Below are 21,836 nucleotides of genomic sequence, written 5' to 3'. Positions count from 1 at the left end.
GCCAGACCACCTGACCTGCCTCTTGAGAAATCTGTATGCAGGTCAGGAAGCAACAGTTAGAACTGGACATGGAACAACAGACTGGTTCCAAATAGGAAAAGGAGTACATCAAGGCTGTATATTGTCACCCTGCTTATTTAACTTCTATGCAGAGTACATCATGAGAAATGCTGGACTGGAAGAAACACAAGCTGGAATCAAGATTGCTGGGAGAAATATCAATAACCTCAGATATGCAGATGACACCACCCTTATGGCAGAAAGTGAAGAGGAACTAAAAAGCCTCTTGATGAAAGTGAAAGTGGAGAGTGAAAAAATTGGCTTAAAACTCAACATTCAGAAAACGAAGATCATGGCATCCAGTCCCAACACTTCATAGGAAATAGATGGGGAAACAGTGGAAACAGTGTCAGACTTTATTTTTTTGGGGCTCCAAAATCACTGCAGATGGTGACTGCAGCCATGAAATTAAAAGACGCTTACTCCTTGGAAGAAAAGTTATAACCAACCTAGGTAGCATATTCAAAAGCAGAGATATTACTTTGCCGACTAAGGTCCGTCTAGTCAAGGCTATGGTTTTTCCAGTAGTCATGTACGGATGTGAGAATTGGACTGTGAAGAAGGCTGAGTGCCAAAGAATTGATGCGTTTGAACTGTGGTGTTGGAGAAGACTCTTGAGAGTCCCTTGGACTGCAAGGAGATCCAACCAGTCCATTCTGAAGGAGATCAGCCCTGGGATTTCTTTGGAAAGAATGATGCTACAGCTGAAACTCCGGTACTTTGGCCACCTCATGCAAAGAGTTGACTCATTGGAAAAGACTCTGATTCTGGGAGGGATTCGGGGCAGGAGGAGAAGGGGACGACAGAGGGTGAGATGGCTGGATGGCATCACTGTCTCGATGGACATGAGTCTGAGTGAACTCCGGGAGTAGGTGATGGACAGAGAGGCCTGGCGTGCTGCAATTCATGGGGTCACAAAGATTTGGACACGACTGAGCGACTGAACTGAACTGAGACAACCATTTTTGTGTTTTGCATTTCAAACTCTGGGAATTGGTGATGGACAGGGAGGCCCAGCGTGCTGCGATTCATGGGATTGCAGAGTCGGACACAACTGAGCGACCAAACTGAACTGAACTGAACCATAAGTTTGTTTTCTATGTCTGTGAGTCTATTTCTATTTTATAAATAAGTTCATTTGTTTCATTCTTTTAGATTCCATATATAAGTGTTATTATATATTTGTTTTTGGCCTACTTCACTTAATACATAATCTCTAAGTCTATCCATATTTCTGCAAATTTCATTAGTGCATTCTTTTTATAGCTGGGTAATAATACTATTTTATATGCATATGCTGTGCTGTGCTTAGTCGCTCAGTCACATCTGACTCTTTGTGACCCCGTGAACTGTAGCCCACCAGGCTCCTCTGTCCATGGGGATTCTCCAGGCAAGAATACTGGGGTGGGTTTCCATGCCCTCCTCCAGGGGATCTTCCCAACCCAGGGATCTAACCCAGACCTCCCGCATTGCAAGCAGATTCTTACCATATGAGCCACCAGGGAAGCCCTTATATGCATATATCTGTCTGTGTGTATATATAAAATGTGTGTATAAAATATATATACCACATCTTCTTTATCCATTCATCCACCAATGGACATTTAGATTGTTGCCATGTCTTGGCTACTGTAAACAGTCCTGCAGTTGAACATTGGGGTGCATGTATCTTTTTGAATTAGTTTACTCTGGGTACATGCCCACAAGTGTAACAGCAGGATCATATGGTAGTTGTATTTTTAGTTTTTTAAGGAACCTCCATACTGTTCTCCATAGTAGCTGTACCAATTTACATTCCCACCAATAGTGTAGAAGGGTTCCTTTTTCTTCACCTAAAGGTAGATACTTTTATTATCCTTGTTTCAGATAAGGAATCTAAGACTCCCTCCCCCCAAAACAATTAAAAAACTTATAAATTGTGACAGTGGGAAACTTAGTAGCAAATTTTGACAGTTAAATCATTGATTTTGGGAAAATAGAAAGCTGAAATAATCCTAGTATTGCAGTAATTTAAAAGCAGTGATATTTTTTCTAAATGCTTCAAGAGACATTTAAATCACTTACACCAAGGATCCACATGTCTGCTTTATCTATTTTATAAAAACGCTGGTTATGCTTCATGTACTTTCAGCGGTCTCAGATTTTTGTGGTTAGTACTGCATATTTGTGTGTCCTCTTTCTCTAGAGGTGGCCTGAGAAACATGCAGATATTAATCTAGCCCACTCCGTCACCCTGGGAGATAAATACAGATCATAATTTTATTTCACATGAATATTTGTGAAAGGTAGTATTTATGTGCTGTACATCCCTGCCATGAATCTGACTTATGTTCAGGTTCCTAGGGGATGAGAAAAATTCTGGTACATCCCTCATGTCACTAAACAAAGGTGGAAAGTGCCAGAAGACCTTTCCCTACTAGTCTGGGTAGCAAGAACTGAGACAGAAAATGCAGCCATTCATCACAGAAACCCAGCTTTGAGCCCAGCAGCTTTGCTGAACCAGGGGATATTAGGAGGAACTTGAAATGAGTATTGGAAAAAGCATCTGTTTATTTCCTGAGGGGGATAAACTTCCCAGTGGCACCACTGAAAGTAATATACAGATAACACTGTATTGTGAGCAATAATATTCTCTCCAATAGTATTCTGGTGTGAGCTTCAATCCCCCTTATGAAGGCAATGGTAAAAAAACAATCAACCAAAGAAGCTTAGGGAATTAACTGTGTCCTCCTGCTTTATCATTCTGCCTTGCCACCACCCAGCAAGAGTTGTTTGCCACAAGCTGATGCTCATCTCCAGGTCATAATTCCCTGTGTTGGGACTGATGTACCCATTCATTCAACAGCTCCCAGGAAGCACCTACCACATTGCCAGGTGCCATTCTAGGCACCGGACACACAGGTGGGAAGAAAACACCATCTCTGTCACTAGCATCTGAAAGTTTGTGACTTTGTGTATTAAGTTTTCATCAATAGCATTTCTAATCTTACTGTTTATGATATAATTTTTAAAATCTGCTAGTGAATGGAAGTTCAATAAGTAAAGAGCTCTCTGGTGTCTCAGACAGTAAAGAATCTGCCTACAGTGCAGGATACCAGGGTTCAATCCCTGGCTCGGGAGAATCCTCTGGAGAAGGGAGTGGCTACTGGCACACTACAGTCCATGGGATTTCAAAGAGTCAGAAACGACTGAATGACTGACAGAGAGCTCCACCAGGGCGTATTTTGCTGAATGTGCCCATGATGGTTACTTTTCTTTTTTTAAGTTTTTAAACATTTTATTTATTTATTTATTCATTTATTTATTTATTTTGGCTGTCAGATCTTAGTTGTGGCATGCAGGATCTTTAATTGATCTTCAGTTGCAGCATTCAGGATTTAGTTCCCTCACCTAGGGATCGAACTCGGGCCCCCTACATGAGGAGCATAATGTCTTAGCCACTGGCCCACCAGGGAAGCCCCAGTGATTGCTTTTAAAATGCCTTTTCTCTTTTTGTGATACGACTCCAAGGTGAGGGTCTTACAAACCGTTTGTTTGGAATGTGACAAAAACCATTCTAGACTAGGTTTTCCCTGGTACTTAAATTTCATTTCAATTCTCTGTAACTAGCATTATATCATGTGACTTCACCTTCTCCAATCAGTCTCAGCAACACAAACTTCCTCTCTTTCCTTAATTCCCTTTCAGTGACTGGTGTCAACAGCCCCAAATCAAACAAGGTGGAAACCTTGAGATCCACCATCCCTCCCAGTTCCTCGCTCCCCACACACTAATGCCTAACTCAGGGAAATTCATCCCGGTGTATCTGGAGTTAGTGCCATGCACACAGCTACTGATGGATTGCAGTTTCTCTCGTGTTACCCACCTGTCTCCTCAAGTCCATGCCTCCCGTTTTGCCTTAACATCTGTCCACACTCCAGTTCTTAGCTTCCCTTGCAATTAGATGTAGATAATGGAACCAGTTCTTGCCCTTGGGATGTGAACAGAAGCAGGCCAGTGGTGGCTATTAAGAGAGTTTATTTGTCTCCTTCCCCCAGGGAAAAGCAGACGAGATACAGTCCTAAGGCAAAAGTTTCCAAACTCCCTTTGTTCACTGAGCCCTTGACATCTCAGTAGTTTTTTCACTGAACTTCTAGGTCAAATGAAATATCAGTAGCCCCACTTATTAGTGTCTAGGTCCAAGCAATATAATCCATATTATCTCCTAACCATTACCATGTATAAATGTAAAGAACTACAAGTACTTAGTAATAATATGTGTTTGTTGGGCATTGCACAGTTTCTCAAACCTTCAAATCAAATGAAACATTGACAAATTCATTTCCTGTTCCACATCGTGCCAAATGGAATTTCCTTTCTTGTCACAGAAACCACCAACAAAAAAAAGAAAAAAGCATTGGAAAGATAGGCTATCAAGAAAAGCAGGGCTGTGTGCTAATGTTGACCAAAACTGCCTGGAGCTAGTAGGTGGTATTGTATCCAACTGATACCAAGTATGGCTGTAATTCCCTGGCATTTTAAAGATAGTTCACCGTGGTTCTGTGAGTTCACTTTGGAACCGCGGAGCGCCTTGTGCACAGTTTGGGAACCAGAGCCCTGGGGGATGACAGAGGCACAAAATGGAAGAAAGCACAGATCCCCAAATCTCCATGTGAAGCAGAGAAGGCTGCTGATTGGGAACACCCACCCCGCTCAGGCTTCTATGTGAGTGAAATAAGCTTCCTTTGTGTTTGGACCATTATTCATTTTTGCATTTGTTGGCACAACCTGAGTGCTAAATCACTTCAGTTGTGTTCGACTCTCTGCAACCCTATGCATGGCAGCCCACCAGGCTCCTCTGTCCATGGGGATTCTCCAGGCAAGAATACTGGAGTGGGTTGCCATGCCCTCCTCCAGGGGATCTTCCTGACCCAGGGATCGAACCCAGGTCTCTTATGTCTCCTGCACTGGCAGGCGGGTTTTTTACCACCAGCACCACCTGGGCAGCCCTGACACAGCCTAGCCTAAGTTATTAATATCTTAGAGTCCTGCAGTGACCTTCTAATGGCTCTCCTTGACCCAAATCTGTCTTTTTTCCAAGTTCATGTTGTCATCACAAAATCTACTGCTTTACTCTAATAACAGGCTAAACCTAAACAAGTGTTTCTCAATCTTGATTGCAGGTTAGAATTACCTGTGGAGGTTTTAAAAAAGATCCCGTTGCCCAGTTCCCCACCTGTAAGGATCTTCATCTAATTGAAACGGACCAATTCCTTGACGAGTACAAACTGCCTCAACTCACCGAACCTCAAATAGATCATTTGAACAGTCCTTTAACTATTAAGGGAAATGAATTTGTAATTTAAAAACTCCAGACACAGATGGCTTCATTGAAAATTATACCAAATGTCTTAAAAAAGAATAAACAGCAATCCTACACAATCTCTTCCAGAAAAATAGAAGAGGAAAGGATGCATTTCTCAATTCATTTTATGAAGCTAGTATTATTACACTGATACCGAAACCAACGGGGAAAAAAAAAAACTACAGATGGTATTTCTCATAATATAAATTCTTCCCTCATAGCTCAGTTGATAAGAATCTGCCTGCAATGCAGAAGACCTGGGTTTGATCCCTGGGTTGGGACGATTCCCCTGGAGAAGGGAAAGGCTACCCACTTCAGTATTCTGGCCTGGAGAATTCCATGGGGCAGCAAAGAGTTGGACACAACTGAGCAACCTTCACTTTCATAGGTGCAAAAAAGTCTTTAGCAAAATATTGGCAAGTGAAATTCAGCTAAAAAAAGAAAATAATTATATACTGTGAGCAAACGGAGTGTATTTCAGGAATGCAAGATTGGATCAATATTAGAAAATCAATCAATGTAATTCAGGATATTTTCAGACCAAAGAAGAAAAATCACATCATCATATCAGTGCAAAAAGAATGTGGCAAAATTTAAGCTCATGATAAAAACTCTCAGGAAAAAAAAAGAAAGGATTAGAAGGGAATTTCCTCAACTTGAAAATCTACAGAAAACCTACAGGTAATATAATACTTGATGGAATACTGAATTCTTTTCCCTTAAGATAAGGAACAAGGCAAGAATATCTATTTTCATTACTCTTATTCAACAGAGTACTGGAACTTCTAGCCTGTGCTTTAGGCAAGGAAGGGAAATAAAAGGCATATAGATTGGAAACAAATAAAAACTATCCTTTCTTGCAGATAACATGATTGTCTACATGGAAAACTCTAACTAATCTACAAAAAAATTCCTAGAACTCTTAAGTGAGTTCAACAAGGCCACAATGTATGAGGTAGATATATAAAAATCAATTGCATATCTGTATACTAGCTATGGACATATGTACATCAAAATTAATAATGCAATACTATTTTCAATTTTACACCCAAAATGAAATACTTTGGTGTAAAACTAACAAAACATGTATAGGGTTTGTATGCTGAAAACTACAAAATGCTGATGAAAGAAATCATAGAAGTTTCTACATAGTTAAAAAGACATGTTGTGTTTATGGATCAAAAGACTCAACATAGTAGTCTATTCTTTCCAAATTGATAGACAGCTTTAATCCAAATCCTATCAAAATACCAGCAAAAGTTCCTATAGATATAGACAAGGTTAGTCTAATATTTTGGAGAGGGCAGTGGCAACCCACTCCAGTACTCTTGCATAGAGAATCCCATGGATGGAGGAGCCTGGTAGGCTGCAGTCCATGGGGTTGCTAAGAGTCGGACATGACTGGGCGACTTCACTTTCACTTTTCACTTTCATGCATTGGAGAAGGAAATGGCAACCCACTCCAGAGTTCTTGCCTGGAGAATTCCAGGGACTGGGGAGCCTAGTGGGCTGCCGTCTATGGGGCTGCACAGAGTCGGACACGACTGAAGCGACTTAGCTGCAGCAGCAGCAGCAGTCTAATATTTATATGGAAAGGCAAAGGAGCTAGAAGAACTGAAATAATTTTTATAAACAATAAAATAGAAGCAATCAGCCTACACAGTTTCAAGACTTATTGTATAGATATAGTAATGAAGGCTGCATGGTATCTGTGAAGGGACTGTGGTTGATGTTCATTTGCTCAGTCATGCCCAACTCTTTGTGACCCCATGGACTGCAGCACACCAGGCTTCCCTCCTTTACTAGATCCTGGAGTTTGCTCAAACTCATGTCCACTGAATCAGTGACAGACTGATTTTTCACAAGGTTCAAAAGCAATTTGGTGGATAAGATAGCCTATTCAACAAATGGTGCTGGAGTAATTGAACACCCATCCCACTCCCCGCCCCCCAAGTTATATGAACTGTGACTAAATCTCATATCTTATGTAAAAAAAATTAACTTAAAGTGGATAACAGACTTAAATGTAAATATTATGGATATTAGATAATATTATAGAACTTATAAGAACTTTTAGAAACTGTAGAAGAAACAAGAGAAATTTTCAGGATCTAAGGCCCAGCAAAGAATTCTTAAAACTTGACAGCAGCGTGACCCATAAAGAGAGAAACTGATCAATTAGACTTCATCAAAATTAAAACTGTTGGCTCTGCAGAAGACCTTGCTAGGAGAATGAAATAAAATCTACAGACTGAAAGAATATATTTGCAAACCACATATTCAATTGGGGACTAGTATCTAAAGTATATAAGAAACTCAAAACTCAACCATTAAAAAGCAAACAATCTAATTAGAAAATGGGCAAAAGACTTGAAAAGACATTTCACCAAAGAGGATATGCAACTGGCAAATAAGTACACACACACAAATTTCCACATTTCCCATTAGAGAAATGGCTCAACTTACCCAAGAATTAAAACCATAGTTAGATATCACTGACAACCATGTATTTATTTAAGTAAATACATATTTACTTAAAAGATTCAATTAAATACCTCACACATATCAGTATGGCTAAAATAAAAACAGGAACAATCAAGTCCTGGCGAGAATGCCAGTGGATCATTCACAAGCTGCTGGTGGGAATGCAAAATGGTACTGCTATCTTGGAAACAATTTGACAGCTCATTAGAAAACTAAATATGCAACTACTGTATAGCTTAACACTTGTACTCCTGGGCATTTATCCCTGATAAATGAGTAATTATGTCCACACAGAAACTCATATATGAATGTTTGTAGCAGCTTTATTCATAGTAGCCCCAAGCTGTAAACAACCAAAATGTCCTTCAACAGGTTGACGGTGATACCAACTTTGTATGTCTATACCATGGGACACTACTTAACAAGAAAAAGGAGCTCTTGCTACGCACAGCTTGGATAACTCACCAGAAAATTATCCTGAGTGTAAAAAGTCAACCACAAAGTTTTACACTGTGTGTGACTGCATTTATTTAACTTTTGTAAAATGGCAAAGTTATAAACACAGAGAATAGGGTAAGGAGTTTTTAAAAAGCCCTGGAGTAAGAGCGTAGTGGGTGATCTATAAAGGATAATATTTGGGACCCTTGTGGTGATGGAAATGCCTGTATCTTGACTTCATCAAGATAAATATCTTATTTATATATAATATAAGTATTATAGTTCTACAAGATGTTACCATCAGAGGAAAACAAGGCAAGGGGATCAGGGGCTTCTCTTCATTATTTCTTGCAACTGCATGTGACTCTTACAGTTAAGATTCACTTAAGATATTTCCCTGCTGGTCCAGTGGTTAAGAATCCACCTTAACAGTGCAGGGGATGTGGGTTCGACCCCTGGTTAGGGACTAATATTCCACATGCTGCAAGTAAACCCAAGTGCCACAGCTACTGAGCCCACCTGCTCTGGAACCTGTGTGTCACAATGAAAAAGATCCCAAAGGATGCAACAAAGATCCTGCATGCCGCAACTGAGACCCAATGAAGCCACATAAATAAGTTAATAAATAAATACATAATTATTTAAAAGATTCAATTAAATATCTCACAGTTAAAACTTTTGGCTTCGATCCCTGGATCGGGAAGATCCCCTGGAGAAGAGAATGGCAGCCCACTCCAGTATTCTTGCCTGGGAAATCCCATGGACAGAGAAGCCTGGCAGGCTAGAGTCCATGGGGTCACAAAGAGTCCAACATGACTGAGCGACTGAACCACCACCAGGAGGTGGTGTTCAGATTGATTTGGTCTGGGGTGGGGCCACACACTGGTATTTCCAAGCTCCCCAGGTGCTTCTAACATGCATCCGGAATTGAAAAAGTGCAAATTGAACTGCACATCCCAAGTCCTAGGTCATCATCTACCATTTCTTGTTCCTCTGCCTTTAACTCTGCCCTTCCATTTGCTGAGATGAGGCTGCCTTTAAGACCCTACTCAGAAATAACCCCTCTGAGGAACTGTCCAGAGCACGATTTATCCAGTCTGGTGATGGATCCTCCCAGGCTGCACCATGGTGACCCTGCGTTTACTGTTGTCATCTCTCTTTGTTGTAATTGTCATTTTTTGTCCATCTCCCTGCTTTCAGCAAGTGTTATTACAATTGTTCACCTTGCAATTGCCTGATCATTTAGCCCCTGAATTTTAGGGACCTTCTAAAAATTACAAGTAACTCTGTTTTCCTGCTGTTAAGCCTAATTGTACTTTTAAAATAATTGATGAGGCAAGAATTTCTGGACACCAAGAGTTCACAGAACAAAACAAGATGATTATGCTATATGTTTATTCTATGCAAAACATTGCAATCTTCATACTACAAAGCACTAAGATGGTCTGATCTGGGTTCTGTAGGCCCTATGCCTGTGATGCGTCTTTTCCTTCTTTCTTCTTTAATCTCTCTCAGGGGTGATACCTTTGGTGGTGTAACATCCAGTCATAACCCAGCATCTCTTTCAGTAGCCTGCCTTCCTGTGAAGGTGCTTTCTGTTCTTTCATAACAACATTAAACAGCCAGCTGGTGGACTTTAGGAATATCATTTTTCACAGAAACTTTGCATGGATGCGTGTTCCATTTTTGCCATAATGTAAAATATACCTTGTGCCCACAAATCCTATTGGCATTTTTATTGATATTGTGAACTTTATAATTTAGGGAGAATTGCCATATTTTTTACATTGGGTTATGGAATATCAGTTCCTTGATAGAGATTTTCTCTGTCTGGTTGAGTTCTGTATCTCCAAAGCCTAAAACAGTGCCTGGTACATAGTAAGTGCTCAGTTTTTACCAAGTGAATGAATGAATGAATGGGATACCTTTTCTTTTGTTCTGGTCTCATATTCCCTCAGAAGTGTTTTAAAGTTTTCTTCACAGAGATCATGTCTATTTTTCATTATTTTTTTTCTTAGGGATTTTAGTTTTTTGGCTATTGTAAATGGAGTTTTTTTCTTTTCCAAGAACATTAACTAGTTGGTATTTGTTTGTAAAAGGCTATGGTTTTCTGCATATTAATTTTTAACCACCTATGTTATTGAATTTTCTTATTCATTTGCAAGAATTTTTCATACTTCTCTTGTTTTTGCCAGGTATCACTGTTACTTCTCTTAAAACTTTCCAGAGTTTAAAGAGGATTGAATTACAAGCCCAAAGAAAAACAGCAAACAACTAAATTTCATGCTAGCAGTGAGATTCTTATTGGTTGAGTGTGTACTGGTACACATGTAAACGTGCAATTTCTTTTCTAAAGATAATTAAACATGGTGATTGAGGAAAATGTCAAATCCACAACCGGCTCATTCCTTGCCAGTTGAGCATCATCTGTTCCCTGAGCTGCTTGCTAATATGGAGAGACTGCCGTCTTTACTACGGAGTCCTCTTAATTTGGGGAGGGACATTTGCAATTTAAATCACAAAGAAAGAAATTGTCAGTATATACTGACGTGTTTCACTGTGAGCTTTGTTCAGTAAACCTTGCTATACAAGGGAACGCATGCAAATGAATGCATCTGTCTTCATTTCTCCTCGCCATTAGGTCATTATGCAAACATTAAACACCAAAAAAGACATAAAATGATTGATTAGTGTAGTGGAGCTTGCAGGTTAGCAGAAAGCCAACTCAGGAAGCCTGTTCCTCCCTCCCCACACTGCTGCTTTTCTCCTCTCCCTTTCGGAAACACCCATAAATGATTTAGTCAGTCCTGCAGGGTCTGGAGATATTTATTGGCAGTTAACATTCTTGTGATTCAGCACATTTTCTTGCGACAATATTCTATCCTTACTCCTGAGTTTTGCCTAATTTAGATCCCCCCTTTGGTCTGTTAGATTCCCCCTTTGGTCTGTTCTACTCTGCTAATCCTGATCGATAAATACAGACGGATTAGACAGAAGACAAAATTGTGAAATTGATGTTATATTTGGAACAGCAAGTCTTCATTTCACATTGTTGCCAAGACCACCTCCCCTGTGGCCGCCTCCCCTACAACCCACACTGTGGCGTGGTGCTCTCTGATTCATTTGCCTGTGTGGCTGTGCTTTAAGCACCTCTGACTTTCTCCATCTTTGAGTTTCATCATCTGGTTCATAGTAAGCACTCAGTAAATGCTAGAATTGGTGAATACACAAATTACTCAGTTAAGTGGTACAGTACGTTAGTGTTTTCTTTCTTGTTATTAGAACTAACTATTGGGGAAAGGTTTGAAATCTTTTTAAACAAGAGGGTAATTGACTATTACTGGTTTTAAAAGTAACCCGATGGATTTGTGTTTTAACAGAGATCAAATTAAACTCATTGAATTTAGCTTTTCTAGATTCTCAGATTCAGCCAGAGGTCTGGGAAGGACCTAGATACCTTGTGGAGAAAATTGCATCATCCGCATCTTATAAGGCTGAATCTATGGGGCTTCCCTGATAACTCAGTTGGTAAAGAATCTGCCTGCAATGCAGGAGACCCCAGTTCAATTCCTGGGTTGGGAAGATCCCTTGGAGAAGGTCCATGGAGTTGCAAAGAGTCAAACACGACTGAGCAACTTTCACTTTCTTTTCATGTCGTATATCCCATGTTATTCAGAAAGTACATTCTTGAAAACCTGAGTAGGAGTAAAGTTCTTATTAATTGAAACTTAATTCTCACTTGCTTGTTACTGTTTTAGACTTGCTTCTCTATGTATTTCCAGTTGACCTTTAAGACATACCCTTAAAAACCAAGGCTCCCAATTCAAGTACAGCTCTGTAATGAACTGCTTAACCAAAGGGAATCAATCTACATAGTTAAAGAAAATGCGAACAGTTCCTTCATTGGGCAGAGTTGTTTAACACATTATGTCTCTGTAATATGAATAGCCATCATCTATTTTGTCATTTTCATTCTTTTATTGTTAACCTTATTTTTACCTAGCCTTTTGCCAAGGAGGACTTACAGGGGGTTGCTTGTTAAGCTGACCTCTTCAGCTATCAGTTGTGCCTGTGTATTCCTTTATGGAGTGTAGAGAGGGTTGCTTTGTTCTGTGTTGAGGGGGCATGTGAACTGCACACTGTCATGGACTTTTGTTACAAATGCACCTGGTCAGTGATGTAAAAAGCCCTGTGCTTTTATATACTCAACAAGAATTTTACTTCTTGTTCAGTTGCTAAGTCGTGTCCAACTCTTTGTCATCCCATGAACTGCAGCACACCAGGCTTCCCTCTCCTTCACCATCTCCCAGAGTCTGCTCAAACTCATGCCCATTGCATTGGTGATGCATTCCATCCACTGCGTCCTCTGTCACTCCCTTCTCCTCTTGCCCTCCTCAGCATCAGGGTCTTTTCCAGCGAGTCTGCTCTTTGCATCAAGTGGCCAAAGTATTGGAGCTTCAGCTTCAGCATCAGTCCTTCCAAGGAATATTCAGGGTTGATTTCCTTTAGGATTGACTGGTTTGATCTCCTTGCTGTCCAAGAAACTCTCAAGAATCTTCTCCAGCACCACAGTTCAAAAGCATCAATTCTTCAGCACTCAGAGAATTTTACTTCTTGAATTTCAATCATTATTTGATCTCTCATTCAAAATGTAGTAAATGAAGCTGACGTCACTCACACTCATAGGCTCTTCCTTGGGTTCTGTTTTAAATCAACAACAACTCAGGTATGCAGTGTCCTGAAACTGCCATGAAAAGAGAAGTATGCAAGGCTGGCAATCCCCAGCCTAGACTGACATTAATACATCGAAATCAGTGGCCTGTTCCTGTCTTCTTTCCCCAGGTACTCTGTTCTCCTCACTAGACAAGATGAGAAATTATTTCTTTCTCTAACAGAATTTGACTTTTTTATTGGCTAATTGGATGGGAGACCAGCAGCAATAATTCAAAAACCTTTATGATATGCATTCATAAAATTTTGAAATGATAATTAACACTGACATACGTAGTTAAGAAAAGGGCAGAGGTGTGCAAATACTTTTCGCTTTTTTGACTTTGAAAAGAAAAGTCTATTCTTGCATTTTAACATGAGAATCTCTGATGTCCTAGGAGTTCATAACCCCTGAAATTCATAACCTGATTCAGGAAGAGTTGGGAAACTGTTGAGTTTCCCCATTCCTACCCAGAGAGTGTATGCAGAGTTGGGGATAACAAACAGAATTTTGAAACAATGTTTGTCATAGTTAACCTCTGGATGGGTAACTGTCGAGGCATTTCTATTTCTGAAAGCAAGGAGAGTCAAGTTTTCTTTCTGTGGTGACTTCAGTCAAAAGATTTGGGTTCTCTCTTGGTGTGTGGTCCTTCCCTGGTGGCACAGTGGTAAAGAATCCACCTGCCAGTGCAAGAGATGCAAGAGACGCAGGTTCAATCCCTGGATCAGGAAGATCCCCTGGAGCAGGAAATTGCACCCGCTCCAGTATTCTTAACCTAGGAAATCCCATAGACAAAGGAGCCTGGTGGGGCTGCAGTCCCTAGGGTCACAAAGAGTCGGACCAACTGAGCATGCATGCATACTTGGTGTGTAGATATGACCCCCCACAAGATTGGTAACATTTAAAAATTTCAGGAGAGAATGAGAATTAACAGAATTCCCTGGGGATTCTGAGGACCAACCTTGCCTTAATATAGTGTGACACATTTTGTAAGAAATGATGTAAGTTGTAAAATAATGCTATTGTACTTTGTTTTCTGAAGGACCAAAAAGAAAAAGAAAAACTAGAGTCAATAACATTTTCCTTGAACTTGTAGAAAGCTCTTTTCTTATGTCATTCATCTTCCTCAGCTAAAAGGTATCACAAACTTGGAGTCTGCTGCTGTACTGTATTATTATTTAAAATTCCATTCCAGCCCCTTTACCTTATGACTCTCAATTGCTCCCTTTAGAGTTACAAGGAGAAACACGAGAGAAAGTCACTTCAGAATGACAGGAAACAAAGGGCGAATATTATCCTTGTACCTAAGCCATGTCAGACTATTTATTGTGAATCTAGAACGAAGTGCTTCACTGGTACCCATTTTAATAACCTGTAGAGGAATCGCTGCTCCGCTTTATCTGCATGCTCATCTTTACAAGACACTCTGCAAATTGCAATGGAAAAGAGGCCGCAGAACTTTTCCCAAAAGAAAAAATGCAGAACGTTTATGGGGAGGAATCACCTCACCACCCACAAAGACAACCCCTTGTGCTTCTGCTGTCATTTACTAAAGCAGATTATTTTCTTTTAACAGAGGAATTCAAGGGCTCCACTGTGGTTGAACTGATGAAGAAGGAAGGCACTACCCTTGGGCTGACGGTCTCGGGCGGAATTGACAAGGATGGCAAACCCAGAGTATCTAATCTACGGCAAGGAGGAATCGCTGCTAGGTAACTGCATGGCAGGGAAATGTAGAAAAAGGAATGAAGGTATAATTAATTCAGAACTTAAAGCTCCATCAGAAAAGGTCACTAATAGATAAATGACACTGCCATCTGCCAGGTGGAAGCACGGGGGGTGGGGAGGAGACAGATTTCAGAAAGATGGCTTTTCTGGCCCATGCCAAAGTCACCAGGGAGCTCTTATGTCATCTCAAGAGCACTCAAGTCCTCCTAAGATATTAATTTTAAAATGCTTCTGTCTGGACTTCTCTGGCAGCACAGTGAAGACTTCACCTTCTAGTGCAAAGGGTGCAGGTTTGATCCCTGGTCAAGGAGCTAAGATCCCACATGCCTTGTGGCCAGAAAACCAAAGCATAAAACAAAAACAGTATTGTAATAAATTCAATAAAGATTTTTTAAATGGACCACATCAAAAAAAAATCTTAAAAAAAAAAAAAAAAACAGCCACCTGAATGGATTTAGTCCTCAAATGTGCCCCTACTGCAGTGGGAGTGAGACAGTCCAATCATCTAACAGGGAGTAGGTGACCCATATTCTGTGGACAGGGGAAACTACCACATGATGAGCCCAGACAGCAAGAGAGGCCCAGCTCCAAGTGTCTCAGCAACATTTTATTTGTCCTACATATTCTCAGCTTTTCTACTTGTGAGATTTCCCTTTCATTGGAACAAAGAGATGATTTTCAAAAGGGCAGAAGGCTTAGTTGAGAAGGGCTGGTTTTGTTCTTGTTTCTATTGGACTGCAGATTGCACTAGTTCTTGATGACGACAGAGCGTCCTGGGTGCTGGCCAGGGGTGGGTTTGCTTTGTGGACAAAATCGAAATCTGCCTCAGAAAGAAAGGGTGGAATGATGAGGTTTCATTCAAAGTGAGGTTCAGTTCAGTCCAGTGCAGTCGCTCAGTCGTGTCTGACTCTTTGCGACCCCATGAATCGCAGCACGCCAGGCCTCCCTGTCCATCATCATCTCCTGGACTTCACTCAGACTCACATCCATCGAGTCGGTGATACCCTCCAGCCATCTCATCCTCTGTCGTCCCCTTTTCCTCCTGCCCACAATCCCTCCCAGCATCAGAGTCTTTTCCAATGAGTCAACTCTTCCCATGAGGTGGCCAAAGTACTGGAGTTTCAGCTTTAGCATCATTCCTTCCAAAGAAATCCCAGGACTGATCGCCTTTAGAATGGACTGGCTGGATCTCCTTGCAGTCCAAGGGACTCTCAAGAGTCTTCTCCAACACCACAGTTCAAAAGCACCAATTCTTCGGCGCTCAGCTTTCTTCACAGTCCAACTCTCGCATCCATACATGACCAGAGGAAAAACCATAGCCTTGACTAGACGGACCTTAGTTGGCAAAGTAATGTCTCTGCTTTTGAATATGCTATTTAGGTTGGTCATAACTTTTCTTCCAAGGAGTAAGCGTCTTTTAATTTCATGGCAGTGAGGTTAATGTCCCTTAAATCCTGGACACCAGTATTCGTGTCCACAGAATCCCAAATTAAGTTTTAGAGTTCTTACCTTATTAAGTGCGACCTGAAATAGTGGTCATTTTCAATGATCAACCTATTTGTACAATTTATAAGCTCAAGCCAATTGATTGCTCCATGATCTGCAGTACTGTTTGTAAAACCAAGTTGATGTCAACACAAGCAACTTAGTTGTCTTCCTTCAGGGTTTGTGGGGTGGGTGGGGGGTTGCATTTTTTAAAAAATTGAAGTATAGGTAATTTTAAATGTGTTAATTTCTGCTGTACATCAAAGTGATTCAGTTATACATATGAATATATACACAGGGCTTCCCGGATGGTACAGTAGTATGAATCTGCCTGCTGATGCAGGAGTCACAAGAGATATGAGTTCAATCCCTGAGTCAGGAAGATCCCCTAGAGAAGGAAACGGCAATCTGCTCCAGTATTCTTACATGGAAATTTTCATGGACAGAGGAACCTGGTGGGCTATAGTCCATGGGATCACAAGGAGTCAGACAGAACTGAGCACACACATACATGCACACATATATACGTATTATTTTTATGTTATTTTCCAATGTGGTTTTTAAGAGATTTCTTTCCACCATAGCCTCCTTTAATTTTTAACAGTCATAGCCAATTTGTGATGCTGGAACTTCGTGTGTCTCCAAAGTTTCTTTGTATGTAGCCCCTAAAGCAAGCATGACTGGCAAGGGAGAGGGTGAGAAAGTCGTTCACACATGTATTGATCCTATAATTAAAAGTAACACTCTGCCAGTTATAGTGAGTATTATTGATCACCAAATATTTATTGTTTAAGCCACTACCATTTTACAGGTAGTAAACCAAAATAAGTCAAGATAAGATACCTGCCCTTGGGGGTTTATAATCTATTAAGAGAAATAGGGTATTAAAAAAAAAACATGAAAAGTTTGGGAGCAATAATCACATTGTGTAATAGTAAAAAGCAACAACAATAGTAAAAAGCAATAAGAGTTGTCACAGTGCATGAGACAATTAAGTTGCCAAAAAAAGTGTCAGTCAGTAAACCTGAGTTAAGAGTGCCCATGTGTACTGTAGACTAGAGAGGATTATGGAGGTTCTGAAGAGAGAATGATTGGAGCTGGGCTAATGTAAAACAAGTGAATTCATTATTCTTATTTGGAGAGAACATATTATTGAATTAAGTCCTGTCATTGGTCTTGCTGCCTGCTCTTGGTTTAGAAGTAGAGTTTGACTAAACACCCCAAAGTAGCCACAGTTCTATTATGATGGTGAGGAGAGAGGAGTCTGTTGCTAAATCCCCATGCTTTCACTGTAATTTCTTCTTCACTGATACTTTTTGAAATCAGTCCTGCTATAAGTAATAAATAGCAAAATAAAATGACTTTCTATATGGCCCTGGACATACTTCTAGTGAAGATACCGAAAGTGGTGAAATGTCCAAAAGGCAAGCAGCAACACTGAAAGGGAATAAGAAGAAAGGAAAACTTCTAGTGTGTCTAGGATAAGGATAATCTGCCCCAGGAGAACCAACTCTTTAGGGGCAGAGCAACTAAAGATAATTTTCTCTTTATTTCACTTTTTGATGCTCTTTAAAAATAAAAGCGGTAAAGGCTCAGGGAAAAAAATCAGAGATAGCAGCAGATGCGGTAGAGGACTTGGAAAGCATACAGTCAGCATGAGTGAGAGGGATCCCTGAGCGTCTCATCCACCCTCAGCTGCACTCCTGCCCTTAGAACCAGCCACATCCTAGGAGGCGGGGACCCTGCTATGTCGGCCTTCTGGGCTTGCAGTTTATCCACGATAGCAAAGTGGGAAATATGGTCAGACTGGCCCATGGGGAGGAGAGCTCCACTGAAGCGACTCTTTGTTTTGCAGAAGTGATCAGTTGGATGTGGGTGACTACATCAAAGCAGTGAATGGCATCAACCTGGCCAAATTCCGCCACGATGAGATCATCAGCTTGCTGAAGAATGTCGGGGAAAGAGTGGTTCTGGAGGTGGAATATGAGCTGCCGCCAGTCTGTAAGTCATCACGGCCTGAGACAGAACAGCTGCACCATGTTTTTGCCTCAGACTCTTAGTTCTGCTTTTTTTTTCTCTTTTGCCATCATTGTCTTATTACAGGAATGGCAGAGCATACTTTCTTAATATTTAAAAAATTATCTGAATTTCTATTGCCTACTGTGGAAGAATGTGAAAGAGCATAAATGATGATGAAATTATCTAGGACTCGTGTTTCATTAAAGCCATCTGTGAACATCAGAGCTGAACTTAAGTTCAAATAGACAGTCAATTCCTAGCTCCAGTTTTTACTAGCTGCATGCCTTTGAGAAAGTTACTTAAGCTTCTTTTGTTTCACTTTGCGCATCTGAAAAATGGGGATGATATTAGTAACCTATGATATTACTTGCCGGGGTCCAGCTCCGGTGGATCCAGGGAAATTTGAAGGGTGAACGGCCTAGGCGAGGAAAGCATATTTATTTAGAAATATAAAAGAGATTAGGAAGAAATAGTATAGTAGGAAAATTTAGTGGAGGAAAGAGGCTGAATAACTTGGTTTATGTGGAGAACCAATAAAATCTCAGGACAAGAGATTTGCACCATCTACGTTAGGCCACCGGCGTCCTCTTGAATAGCGGGGGATGCCCCACCTTGGGCTCCCTCTCGCGTGGATCTTAGAAGCCAGGGAAAGTAAGTAGATATGGCAAGCCTCCACACCCCAGATGGGAATTCAGCCAGAAAATAGAGTAAAGACACGGGAAACCAGTCCAGTGACTTGGCCCATCCTCTATTGTCCGAAAATGCCTTTTATACCTTTTTTGTACATAGAGATCAATGGATAATATAAAATTATGCATGTCAGCAGCCCTGACTCTTATCAAGACCAGGCTTTCTCTCTGCATATCTAGTTGTATACACAAGTCTTAGGTGATTTACATCATCTTCTGGCCAGAAGGCCAATTAACATTTTACGGCCCTTTTCTGATAAGAGTTTGTCAACCAGAAGACTTATTTGTGTTAACAGTGTTGTTCTTCCCAAAGTCTGGTGCCACTCTCAGAAAGCACTAAATAAAGTTACATTCTTACATAGCAAAGATACAACAATTTATAACAATGAAAAGGAGTACAGTGATTTATAACAAAAGAGAAAAGTAATTAACTCAAAAGTCTAGTGTTGCTAACATCAAAACTACTATATTCCTATTTCTATATCCCAGTTACATTGATTAATATCCCTCAGGTGCCTAAAAGATAAAGAATATGGAGGCCTGGCAGCAGTCATTGAGTCAACAGTGAAAACCCATCACCAATATAATTTTTAGCTCTTTAGAAAAGGCTCTGTATCTTTAAGATGCTTTAAGCTTTGTGCCTCTCGAGGTTGGGGGGCTGTAAGCAATTCACAAATTGTAAAGTCAGGCAGACTGGTCAGATAAGTTAGAAAGCCATCAAAGGGGTTAAGCCGAGACATTCTTTTTATATGCAGGAGACTGTTAACTGGAGCTCTGAATTAACTCTTTCCAGAGAAAAGGTGGTAATGTCAGAAGAGTATAGTATAGCAGACAGTAAACAGACAGATTTTGGTTTCGGGGTAGATGCTCAGACAGAGGACCCCTGGAGACCTGACTCGCCTTGCCCATCAGGCCTCTCCGCACGACCTTGTCATGGGTGGGATTCCTCATGGATCTGTTATGAAGATTAAATGAGTTAGCGTTTGTAAAGCATTCAGGACAGTACCTGGCAATATAAAAATGTTTGGTAAATAATACATATACAAATCAATCAAAACTATAAGGTAGGCATTATTATCATTATTATTCTCATTTTACAGATGCTTAAGTTAAATACTTTTTCCCAAATTAGTAGGCACTGAAGTCAGAGCTTTGCTCTTCTGTACTACTGAGAACTGAGATTGATTATTAATAACTGGTGATAATTCATTTGTTTAGTGATGACTTATTGAGTATTACCATGTTCCAGCCTGTCCCCCAATGAATGTCAATAGAATTTACACTCTAGGAGGGACTTCCCTGGTCCTGCAGGGAAAGATGGTAAAGAATCTGCCTCAGTGCAGGAGACCCAGGTTCCATCCCTGGGTTGGGAAGATCCTCTGGAGGAGGAAATGGCAGCCAACTCCAGTATTCTTTCTTGGAGAACTCCATGGACAGAGGAGTCTGGCAAGCCCCAGTCCATGGGATCACAAAGAGTCAAATACGACTGAAGAGACTAGCACTACTACTACTACTAGAGGAAGATGGAAAATAAAATAAAACCACACTAAATAAGTTAATTACAATTGATCCTTGAACAATGAGGGGGTTAAAAGTGCCAGGCCTCCTTGCAGTCAAAAATCAATGCACAACTTATATTTGACCCTCCATATATATGATTCCTCCAAAACCAAGGTTCTTCCATAACCTAGATTGAACCAAAGAGGTATATATAGTGCAGTACTATAGGATTTACTATTGAAAAAATCCACAGGTACATGGACCCACACTGTTCAAACCATGTTGTTCAAGGATCAGCTGTATGTAGTATGAATGTTATGGGTCATGAATGCTGTGGGGGAAAAAAAAAATAAAGCAAGGAGAGGTGTTGGGAGTGTGGGCGGGGAGTGTCATTGGCAATGTGAAGTAGAGTGGTTAGGAACAGTTTCATTGAGAAAGTGATATTAATCGGTGACTTGAAGGAGGTGAGGAAATTAGCTATATGGTTTTCTGAGTTAAAAGAGTTCCAAAAAGAAGAAAATGCCAGTGCTAAAATCAAAAGACAAGAATAATCTGGCCTTTTGTTTGACCAGATTAGAATAATAATCTGGCCTAGTTCTAGAAACATAAAGAAGGACAGTGTGGCTGGAACAGAGTAAGCATGAAGAGAAGTGAGGGAGGTGGTAAGAAGTTTAAAGGATAGAGCATCCATGGAGGCCAATGGAGGTACCTGAGTGTTGCTCTGAATGATGCAGGAAAGCTTTGTATGGTTTGGGCAGAGGAGTGACATGATCCGATTAATGTTTTCAAAGGCCCCTCTGGCTGCTGTGTTGAGAATAGACTGCAGAGTCAAAGGTAGAAGCTTGGGAGACCATTTGGAGGACTATTGCAGTGATCCAGGTGAAGGATAGTGGAAGAAATGGTGAAAAGCACTCATATTCCCCATCTATTTTGAAGACAGAACCAACAGGATTTCCTGATGAATTTAGTGTGGGTTATGCAGAAAGAGGGGGCTTCTCTGGTAGCTCAGCTGGTAAAGAATCTGCCTGCAATGCAGGAGACCCTGGTTCAATCTCTAGGCTGGGAAGATGCCCTGAATTCTTGCCTGGAGAATCACCATGGACAGACAAGCCTGGTGGGCTACAGTCCCTGGGGTCACAAAGAGTCAGACACAACTGAGCACCTGCAGAAAGAGAAAAGTCAAGAACCATCAGAAGGTTTTAAGCCTGAGCAACTGGAAGGATGGAGTTGCCATTAATGGGGGTGGATAAGAATGTGGGCAGAGCTGTCTTGTGAGAAGATCAGAAGTTCATTGCTGGAGGGAATTGCCTTGTGGGCCAGTGATTAGGCATCTGTGCTTCCAATGCAGGGTGCCCAGGTTCAATACCCAACTGGGGAA

The 21,836-nt window shown here is 40.8% G+C and overlaps 1 protein-coding gene across 1 annotated transcript in view; it reads left to right on the top strand.

Annotated features, from left to right (window-relative positions):
- The window catches only part of GRIP1 (glutamate receptor interacting protein 1), a 751,108-nt gene that overhangs the window by 565,432 nt on the left and 163,840 nt on the right, over positions 1 to 21,836 (top strand). The window contains exons 3-4 of the mRNA XM_040233396.1: positions 14,614 to 14,749; positions 18,106 to 18,251. Of these exons, the coding sequence (XP_040089330.1) occupies positions 14,614 to 14,749; positions 18,106 to 18,251 (282 nt within the window). The remainder of the gene's footprint in view (positions 1 to 14,613; positions 14,750 to 18,105; positions 18,252 to 21,836) is intronic.

This window comes from Oryx dammah, unplaced genomic scaffold (assembly GCF_014754425.2).
Source record: "Oryx dammah isolate SB20612 unplaced genomic scaffold, SCBI_Odam_1.1 HiC_scaffold_29, whole genome shotgun sequence".
Classification (NCBI taxonomy): domain Eukaryota; kingdom Metazoa; phylum Chordata; class Mammalia; order Artiodactyla; family Bovidae; genus Oryx; species Oryx dammah.
This window is presented reverse-complemented; position numbering and strand designations above follow the sequence as displayed.